General features: G+C 45.0%; 1 protein-coding gene across 1 annotated transcript in view; it reads right to left on the minus strand.

Moving 5' to 3' along the window:
* Kpc2 (Kip1 ubiquitination-promoting complex subunit 2) overlaps window positions 1-15,708 on the minus strand; it is a 47,089-nt gene extending 31,381 nt beyond the window's left edge. The window contains exons 1-5 of the mRNA XM_065444914.1: window positions 15,289-15,708; window positions 15,058-15,119; window positions 14,879-14,986; window positions 14,633-14,735; window positions 10,167-10,275 (exon numbers count right to left, since the gene is read on the minus strand). Coding sequence (XP_065300986.1) covers window positions 10,167-10,275; window positions 14,633-14,735; window positions 14,879-14,986; window positions 15,058-15,119; window positions 15,289-15,544 — 638 coding nt within the window. The 5' untranslated portion in view covers window positions 15,545-15,708. The remainder of the gene's footprint in view (window positions 1-10,166; window positions 10,276-14,632; window positions 14,736-14,878; window positions 14,987-15,057; window positions 15,120-15,288) is intronic.
* Between the last annotated feature and the right edge of the window lie 1,224 nt (window positions 15,709-16,932).

Below are 16,932 nucleotides of genomic sequence, written 5' to 3' on the forward strand. Positions count from 1 at the left end.
CTGCCAGAGTCAGCCAGAGCGCATGCGTTTTTCTCGTGTTGCTCCAACCACTGCGCGGCACACTTTGGTGCGTGTTCATTTTTCTCTGGTCGAGTGGATTTTCGGCCGGCAGAGTTCTGGACGCTTTCTGGATAGCAGACGACAAAAAGAAACAATGGTCGCTCGCCGCCATAACTGTGGGGACTTGATGCATTACAACGAGTTCGCTTGAGCGCAACCTCTCCGGAAAGTCTTCGGAAAGTCTCCGGAAAGTCTTGTCTTGCCGGTGTAGGATACTGAACAGTGTGCATATGGTTCTCTATGGACCAAGCGTCTCGCGTTTCCTTCGATATTCCTTCGGTAGCCCCATTAGGTGCCATAAGTAGGCATTCGATTGTGGACAGCATGTTTTCCTTTGCATTTTTTTTCATTTCGGTGCCCCGGCCCCACAAAAGAAAAAGACATTGTTACGGCGAAGCGAATTGTCACATGGTGAAAGTTCGATTTTGTTACTTCTTCTCTTGCAGAAAGTAATGGGCCATGGGAAGTTTCAGTTGTCTGATACTCTTAATATATTATTGCGATAGCAATTATATGGACACTCCAGGTGCATTCCTGCCATCGCCCTCATGTTCTGTATAAAGTCCAAGGGCGATAACATACTGCGCGCCGCATGCTGTATCATGCGAGTGAAACCATAGGATGGAAGCGGGCGATGATTGAGCTGATGGTGATGGCTCAGCCTAGAGTGCGCAAGAGAGAAAAGTGAAGAGGAAGCGTCCCGCCTTCCGTCGTGCATGATACATCAAGGGTAGTGGAGAGAGAGAGGGGGCGGGCCTTAGGATTCTGTGATCTGTGATTTTGTGGTTGCGCAACATGTTTATTTGCCTTGTTTGACGCATTATATATAGTGACTTTTTCTTAGATACGTAGATTTATTGGAGACTTATAGATATATTTCAATATCTTATTGCGAGGTTTTGTATATACGTGCAGTTAACTTTGTTCCCATAAACACTTCTGCATGAAACTGTATCTTCGCATTTCTGATTACGACGGAGAGTCAAATGAAAGTGAGCCAACCAACCCCATACACAATAATGGTTCTGTTCATTATCTGCGAGGCATGCACATGGCACACAGGCATCTCTCATTAACAAAAGTTACATGCGTGTGAGAAGATAAATGTTCTTAATGCTCTCATACACTGGGTTGAACATGGTTGCATGACATAATGGACGCTCCAAAAGTTGAACAGCTTGGTGACTTGAGGTTTCCGACAGCTGAAGGTGTTTCCCAAAAAGAAATTTGTCGCTGTGTGGCTGCCGTGTACGTTGAACATTGCATTTCATTGGCCACTGTGAAGCGTTGGAGGAAATGAGTTAGGTTGAGGTTAGGGAGTTGGTTTTGCCGTTGTTGTGTGACCCAGCAAAGTGCAGAACGATTTCACATGCTCCTGTATCGGCCAATAACCGAAAACGAAGGACGCGAGTGGGTTCCGCGAAGAGGGGACGCAGGAGACACTCACGCATGGAAAGAAATCGGATTAGTGGTTGTGCCGTAGAATAGGCTCCAGATCTGCACCCTCGCTCGGAACAAAAGGGAAGACAGTCCGAGCTGGACGAGAGCGGAGTTTCGGGCTTGAACTCGGACAGACACCTCGGCATTTGAATAAAGCGTCTCTTTACCGGACAATGGCTCTTCTTCGCACAGTCACCATGCACTCGAATCATCGCGGGGCGCCGTCTTCGGACCTTAAACACCTTCCCTCCTTAACTAGTGCTGAAGCTATCAGAGGATAAAGGGAAAGGAAATTAACTAAACAGTTTAAAGAAGGACGTGAAACTTGCAGAGACAATCCAAGACCGGGCCAAAGCGACCATGCAATCACCCCTAACGCAATTGTAAAGGCTGGTGAGCTGATTAGACAAGAACGGAGTATAAGCATAGATGAACTGGCAGAGCATGTGAACATCAGTGACGGTTTAGTTCAGACCATAATTCATGAACATCTCGGTTATCGGCTCTTGTGTACGGAATGAATGATCAAGATTTTGAGCCACTGCCAGAAGACGGAGAACTTCGGCACTGCCTTGACTTATCTGATCCGGTCTCACAATGAGGGTGACGACTTCTTGTCTGCAATTGTGACCGGAGATGAATCATGGTGTCTCTATACATGCCTGAAACACGACGACAAAACTTACAGTGGAAACATGCGAATTAACCACCCCCAAAGAAAGCAAAGGCCGCCATTTCCGCCGGAAAGGTGTTGACTTTTTTTTTCTATCGTCAGGGGCCATTACCGATAGAATTTGCTAAACCTGGAGAGACTATCAATCGTTTCCGATATTGTGAAATGCTGGATCAGCTGCGTGTCGCAATCAAGAACAAACGACATGGAAAACTGACGAATGGGGTCATCTTGCTTATGACAATGCCTGTCCCCACGTCGCTGATGTGGTTGACAGAAAATGGGCAAAGTTCAAGTAGGAAACGCTGCGACATCCGCCATACAGCCCAGACTTGCACATTTTGGGGCAATTAAAAAAACAGCTCAAGGGAACCAGATTCATGTCAAACGATGACGTGAAAGAGTCGATTACAGTCTTTTTGAAGGAGCAACCCAAGGTGTTTTATGAGACAGGAATCATGCAACTCGTTAGTCAGTGGGACAAATGTCTAAATGGTCATAGAGACTACTTTTAAATAAAGTGTCCCATTTGTCATATATTCGCATTGGTTCATTTTCATTTGACTCGCCCTGATATATTTTGCAGAACTCCTGCTTTTTATATGTGCTCTCTGTTGCGACTATAATTTCAGTGCAATTACAATACACGGCCAGTGACAGCTGCACCTTGTTGTGCCATTACCACCAGCCCAGATTCCGAATCTGCAAGATGCAGAATTTATCCTGCGAGCGCCCAAATTCTCCCTTGACAAGTCAAGATGCTGAGCCGTCAGGCAGCGGTGCCCTGCGGAGGAGCATCGGCAGGCAACATGTTCGAACGTGTCACCGAGTGCCAGACAGCCCGGCGCCGCACCTCCTTTTGCCTGGAGGTCACCGCGCGCGCGAACTTTGAACCGGGTGGCCAGCGCGGTCGCTGGTTGGACCTCTCGGACGACCGTCGAGTGCTGACTTTGTATTGGGCCGTTTGAGTGACAATGGTTCTCGGGGAGTATAAAGCTGCGAGGCGGCCGCCTCGAAAACCGGATCCCACCGCCGACCCACCGGGAGCCAGTGCCGCTCTCGACTGGAATGAGATGCGTCACGCGTTTTCGCCGGACGTCGCCGTGCGGGAACAGTCGCGTTTGCTGTGAGCACTCGGCCCCAGTGCCGACCCGTTCATGTCCTGTATAATGACCTGTATATAGTGTATAAAGTCCGTTTTGTTATTCTCATCGACGCCTGGCTCGGAGTCTTCACTACCAACGCTCTGTCACAAAACGGGTGATGAGCGCTACGGGACCACAAAGTCGTAATAGTGGTGCAGCAGTGCAAAGTCGTAACAGTGGATGGCAGCTACGGGATTGACCGGCATCAGCTACCTCGGCGCGGTGAGTGCCTGAAGTTTACCTCAAACACCAGACTTTCTCTGACACAGGTTATAGTAGCTTAGGGAAGGATTTGGTGTTGCATTGTGTTTAACCTTGTGTGTTTCAAGCCTAGTGAGAGTGTTTTGAAAACCAGGGGATGCTGAGGGGGTAAACGGGGCAGTGTGTGAAATACTTGCATATGTCTTACTAGTAGTGTTATAGTAGCGTACGGCAGGTATATTCAAAAAGGGTAAACAGCAGGAGGACAGTGTGAACGATGGAGAAGTACAAGGTCAAGGAACTTCTCCAAATTTGTGAGGAGTTGGGCATTGAGTTGGGCTCAACTAAAAGAAAGAATGCGGTCCTTGAGGTCATGAGGACTGGAGACGTAACGGCTGAGGAAGCCGCAGAGGCCTGGGCGGATATCAATGAACGTCGGGAAAGGGAGGAAAGGAAAGAAAAGGAACGTCGCGAGGAGGTAAGGGAGGAGAGGAGAGAAAAGGAACGTCGCGAGGAGGAAAAGGAGGAAAGGAGAGAGAGGGAACGTCGTGAGCACGAGCTTAAAATGAAAGAGTTGGAAACCCGAAATAGCTCGCCGGCGCTTAGTCTCACTTCTAACGTTCCAAGAATACGCGATCAACTTCCACCCTTTGTCGTCGGAGAGGATATGGCCAAATACCTCGTGAAATTTGAGCACGTGTGCGAACGGAATAGCATTGAGCGATCCCTCTGGGCACAGAATCTGTTAGCCTTGCTTCCTGGGGAGGCATCAGACGTAATAACTTGCTTATCGAAAGAGGCGTTTGAGAGCTACAGTGATGTGAAGGAAGCGCTACTGCGGAAGTACAAATTGTCGCCCGAAGCTTTCCGGCAGAGGTTCCGGTATGCAAAAAAGCGCAAGGAGTCGAATGTTGACTTCGCGTTTCGTCTAAAAGCCGACCTGGCGGAATGGCTGAAGGGCGAAGAGGTTTACGACGACCGCGACAAAATCGTCGAATGCATCGCGTTGGAGCAGTTCTACCGTTGCATTGATGAGGATGTCAGGCTCTGGCTGCAAGATAGGCTAAAGGAGGTTAAGCTAAACAAGGCAGCAGAGTTAACGGAAGAGTATTACACCCGCCGCAGCTTGCACAGCAAGGCGGTGCGCGTAGAAAAAGCTGATAGGAGAGATGGGTTTTCCGGGAAGCCCGACGAATGGAAGCAAATCACGCGTCGCGAGTTTCGGGAAGACGAGTCCCTTCCCAAAGAAACTGTAAGGGAAGGACAGAATGCATCTCAGAATGATGACGATGGTCCGAAACAGCGAAACGATACGACGCGTTCTTTTGAAAAACGGGAACCGTTAACCTGCTACAATTGCAAAAAGCAAGGGCACATCGCTGCAAGCTGCCCAGAGAGAATTGCTTTTGCAACAATACAGGAAACTCACAAAAACATACGTCTATTGGAGCCCTATGTGCAGGAAATTAAGGTAAACGGTAAGAAGTGCCGTGCACTTCGGGACTCTGCAGCAACTATGGACGTTGTTCACCCGTCTTTCGTCTCCTCGAGTGATTTTACGGGAGAGTGTGCTAGGATACGGCAAGTGGCCGAGGAGGAGAGTGTCTGTTTACCGATCACAACGGTTATCATTGAAGGAGAGTTTGGGAAACTTAACACCGAAGCCGCTGTGTCAGCCGCCCTCCCGGAGCACTTTTCCTACCTCTTCTCAAATAACTCGGAGCAGCTGCTGAAGGATCAGGGCAAATCATTCTTTGCCGACGTGGCGTACATGGCGCTCACGTGATCCAAAGCGCTCCCGCTGTCGAGGAAATTTGACTTTGCGTCGGTGAGCGAAAGGCGGTGCGGCACACGGACTGATCAAGGTAACTTGAGTGGCGAGCAGTCACGGGAGAGGCAGAGCTCGGAGGCTGGCCTAGGCGAGCGGGTCCTGGAAGTGAGTGGGAGTGACTCGTGCAGTGCTAGCCGCGATATAGATGCGACGCCGCAATTAGGCGACGCGGGCTCCACAGTCGCTCCAGTTTCCGCCAGCTGGCAGGAGCAGGCGGCAGTTGAAAGAGAAACTCTGATTCGCGAGCAACAGGAAGACTGTTCACTAGCCGATCTGAGGAAGAGCTTCAAACGGGGAGTGAAAAAAAAGAGGGTTTCATTTGGCAAGGAATCTGGCTTATTGTACCGCCGCTACACAGATAAGCAGGGTCGCAAATATAAGCAGCTTCGGATTCCGCGAAAATATCGCCGGGAAAAATGAATGACCTCATTTGCTTCCTCAGTAGTAGGTATGTTTTCGGTCAAAGTAATTTCAAGGGGACCATTCTATTTGTCATTATTATTGTTGATTATTAATTGGTCCTGATATTTTGGTGTGTTGTTAATTTGAAAACTGGTTGTTTGAGCCTTGTGTACCAGATCGTACACCTGCCTCTTGTTGAAGCAGGAGCAAAAAGAGGGATAGCAATTTAGTTAGATTGATTTGGATTATGGCCTTGTCTGGTGTTTGAGGGGAGACAGAGGGCATTTGTTCGTGTTGGGTGTTGCCTTATGCCGGTCGGTTTTGCAAGCTGCAGAACGACCAACCGGGACCAGTGGCGAGAAGCAAGGGCTTAGGAATGACCGAGTGGAGCTGGTCGAGGTGCCTTGGCGACAACGCGGTGAGCAGAGCTCCTGTTCTGGCGGGTGGGACCTGGGCACGTGAAGTTACCTGGCGTCCCGACACTGGACGTGAACTTGGACGAGCCTGACGAACGTGCGCGCCTGGCATCCGAGCCACGTGGAGGCAGCTCGTCTTCCCGGCGCCTTATCTGAGGGCGGGCATGCTGTTGTGCCATTACCACCAGCCCGGATTCCGAATCTGCAAGATGCAGAATTTATCCTGCGAGCGCCCAAATTCTCCCTTGACAAGTCAAGATGCTGAGCCGTCAGGCAGCGGTGCCCTGCGGAGGAGCATCGGCGGGCAACATGTTCGAACGTGTCACCGAGTGCCAGACAGCCCGGCGCCGCACCTCCTTTTGCCTGGAGGTCACCGCGCGCGCGAACTTTGAACCGGGTGGCCAGCGCGGTCGCTGGTTGGACCTCTCGGACGACCGTCGAGTGCTGACTTTGTATTGGGCCGTTTGAGTGACAATGGTTCTCGGGGAGTATAAAGCTGCGAGGCGGCCGCCTCAAAAACCGGATCCCACCGCCGACCCACCGGGAGCCAGTGCCGCTCTCGACTGGAATGAGATGTGTCACGCATTTTCGCCGGACGTCGCCGTGTGGGAACAGTCGCGTTTGCTGTGAGCACTCGGCCCCAGTGCCGACCCGTTCATGTCCTGTCCCTTTTGTTATTCTCATCGACGCCTGGCTCGGAGTCTTCGCTACCAACGCTCTGTCACGAAACGGGTGACGAGCGCTACGGGACCACAAAGTCGTAATAGTGGTGCAGCGGTGCAAAGTCGTAACAGCCTGCGCAATACATTTGAACAAATGACAGCGTCATTGAGATTTTTCCCTGGCCATTGCATGTGTACAAAAATGTAAACAAGGTTCTTGACTGACAAAGTTTCATTAACATATTCGTCCTCAACTTGTTCATTTCAGGGCCATTACATTTTTCATATAAGTGGCATGCACTGCTTTGCTGGTTTCAAACTGATATAGTTCTAAAGTTCGTGCAATACTTTCTTTACTTATTAAATAGACAAAGAACATGGAAGCATTGATATCAGTTATTTCGGGCACAATTTTTGGGACGTAAAGGTATGTTATTTTATGAAAAAATACATATTTTATTTGTCTTGACAGTGCGTAACGTTCAAGAATTCGTTTGCAGCATCTTTGGCAATAGCAACACAGTTATTATTCATGTATTGGACTCTTCGTAAAATTCTATAAGGAGGAGGTCAAGCTGCAATGTGAGCACCCCCCCCCAAACGAAATTTCTGGCTACGCCACTGGTGTGTTGGTAATTTATACTATGAATATGACAGCGCAAACAGGATGACAAGGATGAATGAAAAAGCATAAAAAGAAAAGCTCCATGGAATTTATATGCACCAAATCAATACATGATAGGCACAGTCTGACCCACAAGCACCACACGAACGTGTTTCAGTGTCTCTTAACAGTTTAATAGCTTAGTTCACAAGATGCAACCTAAGAGTGTTTATTAAAGGAATGAAACATTTTCAAAGGAAAGAAGACCAAGTGCGGGGTTGATTTGATGGCCTCATGATGTTGGGGCTGTCTTTGGCATTCTTCTGCAGTGGAGTGGACTAGGCTGGCCTCAAGGCTGTTTGCCTACAACTACAGTGAGCCTTTGAACCAATTTCCCAATCACTTCCTCATCTCGTTCTCCTCATCTCCTTGCCATTTTTTTTCTAGCTGTTTGATTGTTTTTTTTTTTGCCAGTCATTTTATGACGATGGGCTGCAAAGTTGAATTTGTGTAAGTCATATGCATCTCAATAAATTCTCATTTGCACATGATGCCAAGTCAGGACTATAGTGTGACTAAATTATGCTGCATGTGGAGGCAACAACACCTGCCATTTTCCACAAGAGTGTAAGATGTACACGCACTGGATTAGGTAATGATAGAGGTGATGCAATCCTGATTTTCCTTCAATAGGTTTTGCAAAAGTCATCAGGAGTGCATCAAGACATCACCTGGCGAGAGGCAAACACTGTTGAACACGAAGATCTACCCATCGCTAAATAAACACTATTTTAAAAAATGGGACGTGACAGTTGAACATCCTTATGGGTCCCGTTTTTGCAATGAAAGTGCAGGGTTCAGAACCATACCTCAAGTACGAAATTGATGGCATAAAGATCTTGCATACTACATATCTGGCACATATCGGCAAGTCAAGGTAAGCATAAAGGCAGTAGGTTTAATATGCAATGATATGAGCAGAAGGCAGGCATTAAGGCAGTAGGTTTAATATGCAATGATATGAGCAGAAGGCACGTTATATAAGTTTATTTTGCAACTACACAAATGTATACTGAAATTAGCAATTCCCTTTTTTAACATATATTAACCTATTAAGTTCAGCGAGTATAAGCAAAGAGCAGGCAAAGAGCATCAATTAGTTTAATTAGTTGTTAGTTAGCTGTTAGTTAAAACAGCGAGCATACACTTTATGTTCGACATGGTTTCAAGTACAATGAAAACTCCTGAGCTTCCCCTATGCCATGATGAACTACTTCAACTCTTTCGTTACCATGTCTACAGAAATCAGTCAATTCGATCGACACTTTTTCTACTCATTGTTACACATTTCTGTGGAAATTCTTTGACTAGCAACATCATGCACCTTCTGAAATGATGACTGAGCTTGAGCTATCTGACAGATTTGACAATTCTTGGCAGAGTGCAGAGTCTGGAAAAATAAAACTTCGACTGGAGGTATCATCAAGATTATCCTCCGTGGTATCCAGCACTTTGTCAGTAAAAAGACACAAAGTTTGTGCTTCTGCCGATTTTGCAAGATAATTTTTAAATGACAGCATAAGCAAAGCAAAGCTTCTTTTGGGTTGTCATTTTTCTGATCTAGACATATAGGCTGTTTTAATGATGTCTCAAACAACGGTAGATTCTCATGAGTGCGTGTTATTTTGATAATTGTGTTTGAGTAACCTCAAGGGCAACATTATTGTACCCTTGATGGGCTGTTTTTTTTTTTATCAGCACTTTGAAAATGTATGCTCAAATTATTACGAGCAATCCTTCCCGCCGTGTACGATTTTCATCCATACAAGAGCATGCAGTGGATTACAGACCGACCTTCAACCGAGCTTGACTAGCTGCCTACGCGCTTACATGTTTGAACACCACCTGTTCAAGTGCCCTTATTCATTACTGTGCAATATTGCACAGCAGTCCACATGACTGTACAGTACTATACAGGAACTGAACAATGCATGTGGAGGCTCCAGCACCAGCTGAATGCACACTAGACGACCTTACTTGCCCAGAAAAGCTGCTCGAATGCAATTATTAAGTATGAGGAGGCTTCTACATGCTCCCTGACCTGAAAACCATTGCTTGGCGAGCCTAAAGAATGCAGTAAAACATGAACCAGGTGCCTGCTGAAATGAGTAAACACAAGTGCTCCCTGTAAAATAGGAACTTCCCCATTTTCACATGTGCAAAGCTACCGCTTTCCCACACTGCATGGACATCACTATGGCTAGTATTCATGCCAATAAATCTTCCTATTTTTTTTCACATGATCTGACGTACAAAAATTGGTAACTAGGAACCAGGTGCATATCTTGTACATTTCAGATTTTTTTTTTCTCTCAGTACTTAAACTAAAGATAGCAAATTATTACTTTCATTTATGTTCCTTGAGGTGCTTCCTTGAAGTTTCACATAGAAATTCTGAAAAATTGTGTGAGCAATTATTACTGCTATACAGTCACTTAAAACACCAGTGATCAGGCTATAATTTTATGTATCATAGTGTACATTGCGACTACTACGTCTTCAAATAAAATGTTAGAACATAAAAGTACTGAAAATGAGCATATTTCTTATGGTAACGAAAGAGCTAAGGCCATTCAATGGAACCTACCACAAACATGTAAGCATGGTGTATTTTGCAAAAGCATGCTTACAGCTTCTCACACCATAGCAAGTTGCATCCCAGTCACACTTACTTGTTTTCTCTCAATGCTTGAATTGCTTGTTGCTCATCAAATCCCATCTCCAACAGCTTTTTCAATGCTGCTTCATCGATTTCAGGTTCCCGGTTCTCCATAAGCTTGCCTTGGGTAAAATCACAATGCCCCAAGTTAAACACACCTACAAAATTTTCTGCAAGCAGTTTACACACAACACAAATATCATGCAATAAAGAATTTCAGGTAAGCCTTACACTGTGATCTACGCCTGATATATTTTTTTTTCAATGTAACAGATGCACTGTTTTCGTGCATCGACCATGGTAAAAGACTAATTGGCCATTAACAACTTGACGACTCTATAGTATTACTGAAAAGAAGTGAAGGTAGTTCAAGATTGTCACAAGACAATAGACTGGTTCTAAGCTAAAGCAAATCCACTTCAGTTATATGATCCCAAACAAGTTTCTTTTTTGCATTGTAAGCAACAATGGGGCTGTTGGCACACTTACTACATGTGCTTTCACAAACCTGTGCATGCATGCAATGTCTACTTACTGCAAATTCAGCTCACTTAATTTACAAACACCGGAAGAAGAAACACTCAAAACAGACACATCGACAGGCACCACAGCATGTCTAGGGCATGCTTCTCTCATCATTAGTGCTTATAAGGGGCACTCTGAACAACTGTTACAGGTTGTCTGAAAATCTGTTTTGACTGCGAACATAGTTATTTTCCACTTGAAAATTGCAAGAAAAAAGTAAATTGAATGACACACACACTGAATCAAATGTATATGGTGGTTAATTGCTCATATTAAGGTTACTCACGAGAGTGTGTTTCTTTTTCTTGTCTCAAAATATCAAAGCAGTGAACTCTGCTTAAACTTAACTTGATGGTAAATAAAATGTAAATCTTGTAATCTAGCTTTGTTTCAACGCCATTGGAAAATTAATATAAGGAGAGTTCAAAAAATGGTTACGATTATGCTCTGCGATTATGCTCTGCTTTAAGTTCACAGCTTCTTTTGTAGAATATGAGTGTATGTACGAAGATTTCTTCAAGCATTCTGCAGTATCACTGTGTTCAATATAAACCAGTAAAGCTTCATCTCACACATGGCCCAACACAATAACATGTGCAGCATCATTGCTGGTACACAGTTACTTAGTGTGGCTGCTCTGCACATCAAGACACAACAGCTAATGCTCAAGCTAATAAGCTGAGCAGTGTGAATGCCGTAGAGCAGTCACTGACGTCAGAGTGGTGCAAGTGCCAGGTTGATCATATTTTCTTGATCCTCCATCATTACCATCTCACATGGTTGTTGTGCTGTAGCTGTCTCGCATCCTGTATAACAGCCAGTGAAGGCCATGCTAGCTTTTAGTTCAGTTCCGTTAACTAAAGTTTGCAAAAAGAAATGTTTAGATTAAGTGAAGAACAGTATCATCATGCTTTTATGTGGTCAACCAAAGTTCGTACTCTCATTCCATTTAAGCAAGTTTTTGTTTATCTGGAGTCCACTTAAATTACGCCAATTACATTTTTCTCCCATACATTTCAGCTCCCTTGGTGTTTGAACTGCGACTTACACAAACAAATACTACTCAAGATCTACAAGGCATTAAGGAAATGAAAATTCCAATTTCGTCAAAAGGCTGTCTGGCTTTTGAAAAACAACAACAAACAAAACACATGACACACAGCAGTCTGGCACATCCCTTACTCAATGAGAGCAGCATTCCGGGCAAGTTGGTAATCCATTGCTTAAAAGTTATTGCGCGACATAAAAAACGACACGGACGTGAAAGAAGACGACACACCAAGCGCAAACTTTCAACTAAGTTTATTGTGCCACTGCGTCATTTTATACATGGCATGCACGTAGATCGCGCATGCGCTTACACGGAAATGAAGTGCGAAATCATGTAACATGGTTACGTGTCGTGTGATGCCGCGTCCAAGTAACGTAATTCCTTTTCTGTGAGAGCTAGAGACGGGAAGCTGACACACGCATCACCCAATTTTGCGATCATCTGTGCTTCAGATATCTCACGGATGAGCTGCGTGCTGCCACGGGAAACAATCGTACATTGATCCTCAAGAGGTTTGCACCCATGATCGCGACAGTGGATCACCAAGAAACCGCCAGAGCCGTTTTTAACATTGTTACTGTGCTCACGGAGCCGATCATTGAGGCAACGCCCAGTTTGTCCTATGTATTTCTTGCCACATGAAAGCGGAAGGCTGTACACCACCCGGTGTACACACTCGACAAACTTTTTTCGGTGATGCTTTCTGCATTTATCGGAAGGGACGGCATTCGGATCCGTCAGCCTGCGAAGCCTGCCGAGCTTGTCGGGAGCAGAAAAAACAACTCTTACATTCGCTCTTTGGGCAATCTTTTTCAAGTTGTGGGAAATCCCGTGCATGTAGGGTATGACACTAACTTTAGGGCGTGTGCCAGGAGGGGCATCGGCAACTGACTTTTGCGTACTGGATCGCGCTTCTCTTAAGATGCGTTCCGCGACAGACACTAGCACCACCCTGGGATATCCAGCCAAGGACAACCGTAAAGTTTGCGCTTCCAAGCTTGCGTCCACAACATGGCAGCAAGACTTGCTAAGGGCATTCTTGAAGCACAAACAGACAATGGCCCACTTAACAAGCTTGGAATGTGCGGACGTATACAGCAGAAGTGGTTTGTTGGCTCGCGGCTCGTACGACCAACACGTGTGGCAGTCCTGAAAATTCAGGCGAAGATCAAGAAAACGAAGAGACCTATCTGCCGGCAGCTCATGAGTAGTTTGAAGGGGGGCTAAGCACTTCTGAAACGTTTCTAACGCTTTCTTAGCTTCCAGAATGAAGGCATCAGAAGAGCAGTCAATGAAAATTAAAAAGTCATCAACGTATCTAAATGTTTTAAAAACTGCAGTGCCTTGCACTTGTAAAGAAATGTCATGGTCTAAACAGGATAAAAACAAGTCACTAAGAATGGGAGCAATGCAAGAGCCAATACAAATTCCGCTCTTCTGCAAAAAACATTGGTTATCCCAAGTGATAAAGGTGGAATTAAGATAAATCTGTAAAAGTTCTAAAAATTGACTGCAAGACATGCCGGCCTCATTCTGGAAGGAAACAGCACCATACTTATCTATACATTGCTCAACACAGGACAGTACGCTTCTATGCGGCAAGGAATAATAAAGATCCTTTACATCAATGGAAAACGCCTGAAGACCACGGTCAGAATGTGACTTCAAAAATTCAATCACAGTTTCTGAGCTCTTAACGAGGAAAGGGTCGCTGACAGGCAGAAGGCCCAACTTTTGTTGTAAAAACACTGCCAACAGCTTTTGCCAAGTATCAATTTCTGACACAATAACCCGTAACGGAACACCGGGTTTATGCGTTTTGGCACTGAAGAAAACTTGTAGGTGATCTCGCTTGCTGTTTTCAAAGGCCTTGGTTAATTTTTGCAGGTTAAGTCTGTTGCACATGCGCTTTGCCACAGCCTTTACCTTGGCCAGCGACACATCCCTATGACAGTTAAACGTGGCACTGATGGCTTCTAGAGCCTTGGCGTTAAAGTCTTGAGCAGGTAACACAGCAAAACCGCCTTCTTTGTCGGCAGGAATTACACACAGCGCACTGTCCACTAGAGAAGAGGCCACCCTTACTCACAAACTTACTATGGTAGCCAAGTGATTTGCCACACACAACGTACCTGTAGTTCACTGCAGCACATAGTAGCTAGCTCCAGGCTGAACTTGTGACATCTTGCGTTAGCTACTGTGTTTGGGATCCATCAGTGAAGAATGCGAAGTTCGTGCACATATGGCTTTCTACAGAGGAGCATGCTAGAGACTTTGCCGTTTGCAAGTAGTGGCAGAGCTTGGAAAGGAAATGCACTGAGCAACCACCGGCAACTTGTGTAGCAAACCATGTGCACCTCTGCTTTCATAAAATCATGTATATATACCAAATACATGTACCAAATGCATGCTTCTGGTGCTGTTGCACAAATGATCTCAAACCCAGCATCTACCACAAAAAATCTGTAGCTGGCCACTAATCATTCCAAATAAATGGGATTTGGATCTGTGCAGTTGCTAATATGAACCATATGGAGTTACATATCTCACAAAGCTATTTTCTGATACGTAATTCTCACAACTCTACGTGTGCACATTGCTGACAAATAAAACTGTTGCGGCTCTATGACATGCTACTGTAAAACCTAGGATTGCATATGATAGAACTAAGTCTCAGACCTCGTACAAAATTGCAGAAACGTTGCAAAAGAGTCATGCACTTCCTTTCTCTTCATGTCTTTTGGCTTTAAAGCTTTATCCTTGACAAAGAGAAATAACAGCGGCCTGTGCTAAAAACTGCTGCCTCATTATGACGCCAGATGGTAAGAGACTTGTAGACCACGCTTATGTACCAAGGTGCTGTAACAACGAGCATATATAGAGAAGAAGCACAGCAATCTCACCCTGCAAATTCTTGAAGATGTTTTCAATGTCCGGATGATGACGAAGCAGTTTCTCGGACAACTCCACAAGAGAAACCAATATCCTTCTCAGCTCAGTGTGAAACTGCAACAGGTCCAGAAGGAAGGCAAACAGTGCAAAGACGTCGCCAAGTATTTAGAGCGCCGATAAGAGTTTGCAGTGGTAACCAATAACACAAGGTGTGTGGACACTGCTATATTGCAAGCACGAAGAAAGTTTGCACTTACATCAGGAACTAGCGGCACGCCCATGGCAGGTTTGTCGAAATTCTTGCGTTCGACATTCGCCGTCGCTAAATCGATGGAAGCTTTGTCCGGAACTGCTTGCTTCTGACCCTGTTACGGCAGTTTTGCACAGGCACAATAAAACGATGTACACAAAGTGACAAAACAAGAAAACACATTACCTCAGTTGACTTGTTCGCATTTAAAGAAAACGTGGAACTACGTTTCAGGAGTAGCAGCTCATCTGCGCAGAGAACAAATCACGTTATAAATGAACTCGTCAGCTGTGTTACCAGATACTGCGTTATACTGTGTTAAGGACCGCACAGCAGCACACAACGTATATTTCAGAATGAAAGCGCACACTTTTTATGAAATTTTCGATGTCCAAGCAGTACTTTTGGTAGACTCACCTCCATCGCGGATCTTTTCCTCTCTGACAGAACTTTGATCACACAGCGGTCTTGCTTGGGAAACGGATACTAGTTTGTAGAAATCGGAAAGCTTTATGCAGTCCAGCGGGTTGCAGAAATGACTGAGAGACATTTGCTTCAGCTTTTCAACAGTGTACTCGGGCAAAATCTCAACAGTCCACTCAACACCAGAACTACTCATTACGCTGATCTTCATTTCGCACGCACCACTGAGCCTTGTGCTTAAGTATAACATATCTCAAAACTAGCAAGACAAACGCACTTAGAAGAATTCTGGACGCAGCTTTTCATGCGATTGCGGGTGCATTTTCGAAGCAACTAAATAAGAACGAGGCAAAAATTAACATCAGCTGTTCGCGACGCACACGCCTTAGCAGCCGAAGACGTGCGAAGCACTATGACGCCACCTACGGGCAATTTCGAAACCAAGAAAGTGGTTATGTTGTGCTGCAAACTATTTATTTCCTTCGCTTCCTTATTTACTTGAAAGGTATATGTGCGGCAAACCAAATATGCTTATTTTCCAAATTCAATGAAGTTCTCTTTAGCGCGGTAATTTTACCCCGCGGCGGACTCTTACAAAGAGGAAGCTTTAGCTCGGGTCCCACTCTGACGCGGCCTATTCAAATACATGTAAACGCAAACGCGTTTTACTGAGATAACACCTGGACCGACTTTAATGAAATTTGTTGCATTTAAGAGAGAAAGTTAAATTCTAGAGACTGTTGGAAGCGGAATTTCGATTTTGGCCCTCAATTTTGGTAAAACGATTTTCAAATATTCGACAGTTTGAAAAATATAGAAGCACGAAGTTTACAAATTCATAGCTCTGAATCGAGAACAGATAACGCGGTTCTATAAACAGCATCCATTAAATCATTTAAAGCGGACAAATTCTATATGTAATTGTACATCTTACGTGAATTTGTTACGTTGGTTATAAGGGTTCTGCAAAAGCTGTATTTCCATATTACTAAATTTCTTTTATATTCATGTGTATCATGTAAATTTTGTCTGCTTTAAATGTTCTATTAGATTCAAATCACATAATCGTATTATCATTTTTCATTGTTGAGGTACAGAGTTGTAAACTTCAGGGTTTCGTTCTGATACATAGCAATAATTAAAACGTTCACTAATTAAAAGCAATTAATACTTCGTGATGAAAAGATACTGGCCGTAAGTACATACGACTACTACGAAGTCGGTACGAGTTCTCTGGAGCTCTTGGGTATATTTAAAACCTTGGTCCAAGTTAACTGGGACACCATATGTATATATATATATATATATATATATATATATATATATATATATATATATATATATCAGGCACGTACCCAGGGGGGGGCCCGGGGGGGCCCGGGCCCCCCCCGAAATCAAGTGGCATACCCCCCCCCCCCCCCCACTCCCCGCCCACGCCACCACTCCTCACACATTCCTAAAGCGCCGCCAGATCAATGTTGAGACTTCGCAGCTGTTCATCGGTCAGCATTATGCTCCCTTTTTCACTCCTTTTAGATGGCGTAAGTTATCGGCATCTCTTGTTATGTGAAGGACAGTTTTCTCGTAGATTCCGCACCCACGCGATTAACTCGAGATGCGTTCAGTTGCACCATCTAT

Source organism: Dermacentor albipictus, chromosome 1 (genome assembly GCF_038994185.2).
Source record: "Dermacentor albipictus isolate Rhodes 1998 colony chromosome 1, USDA_Dalb.pri_finalv2, whole genome shotgun sequence".
NCBI lineage: Eukaryota > Metazoa > Arthropoda > Arachnida > Ixodida > Ixodidae > Dermacentor > Dermacentor albipictus.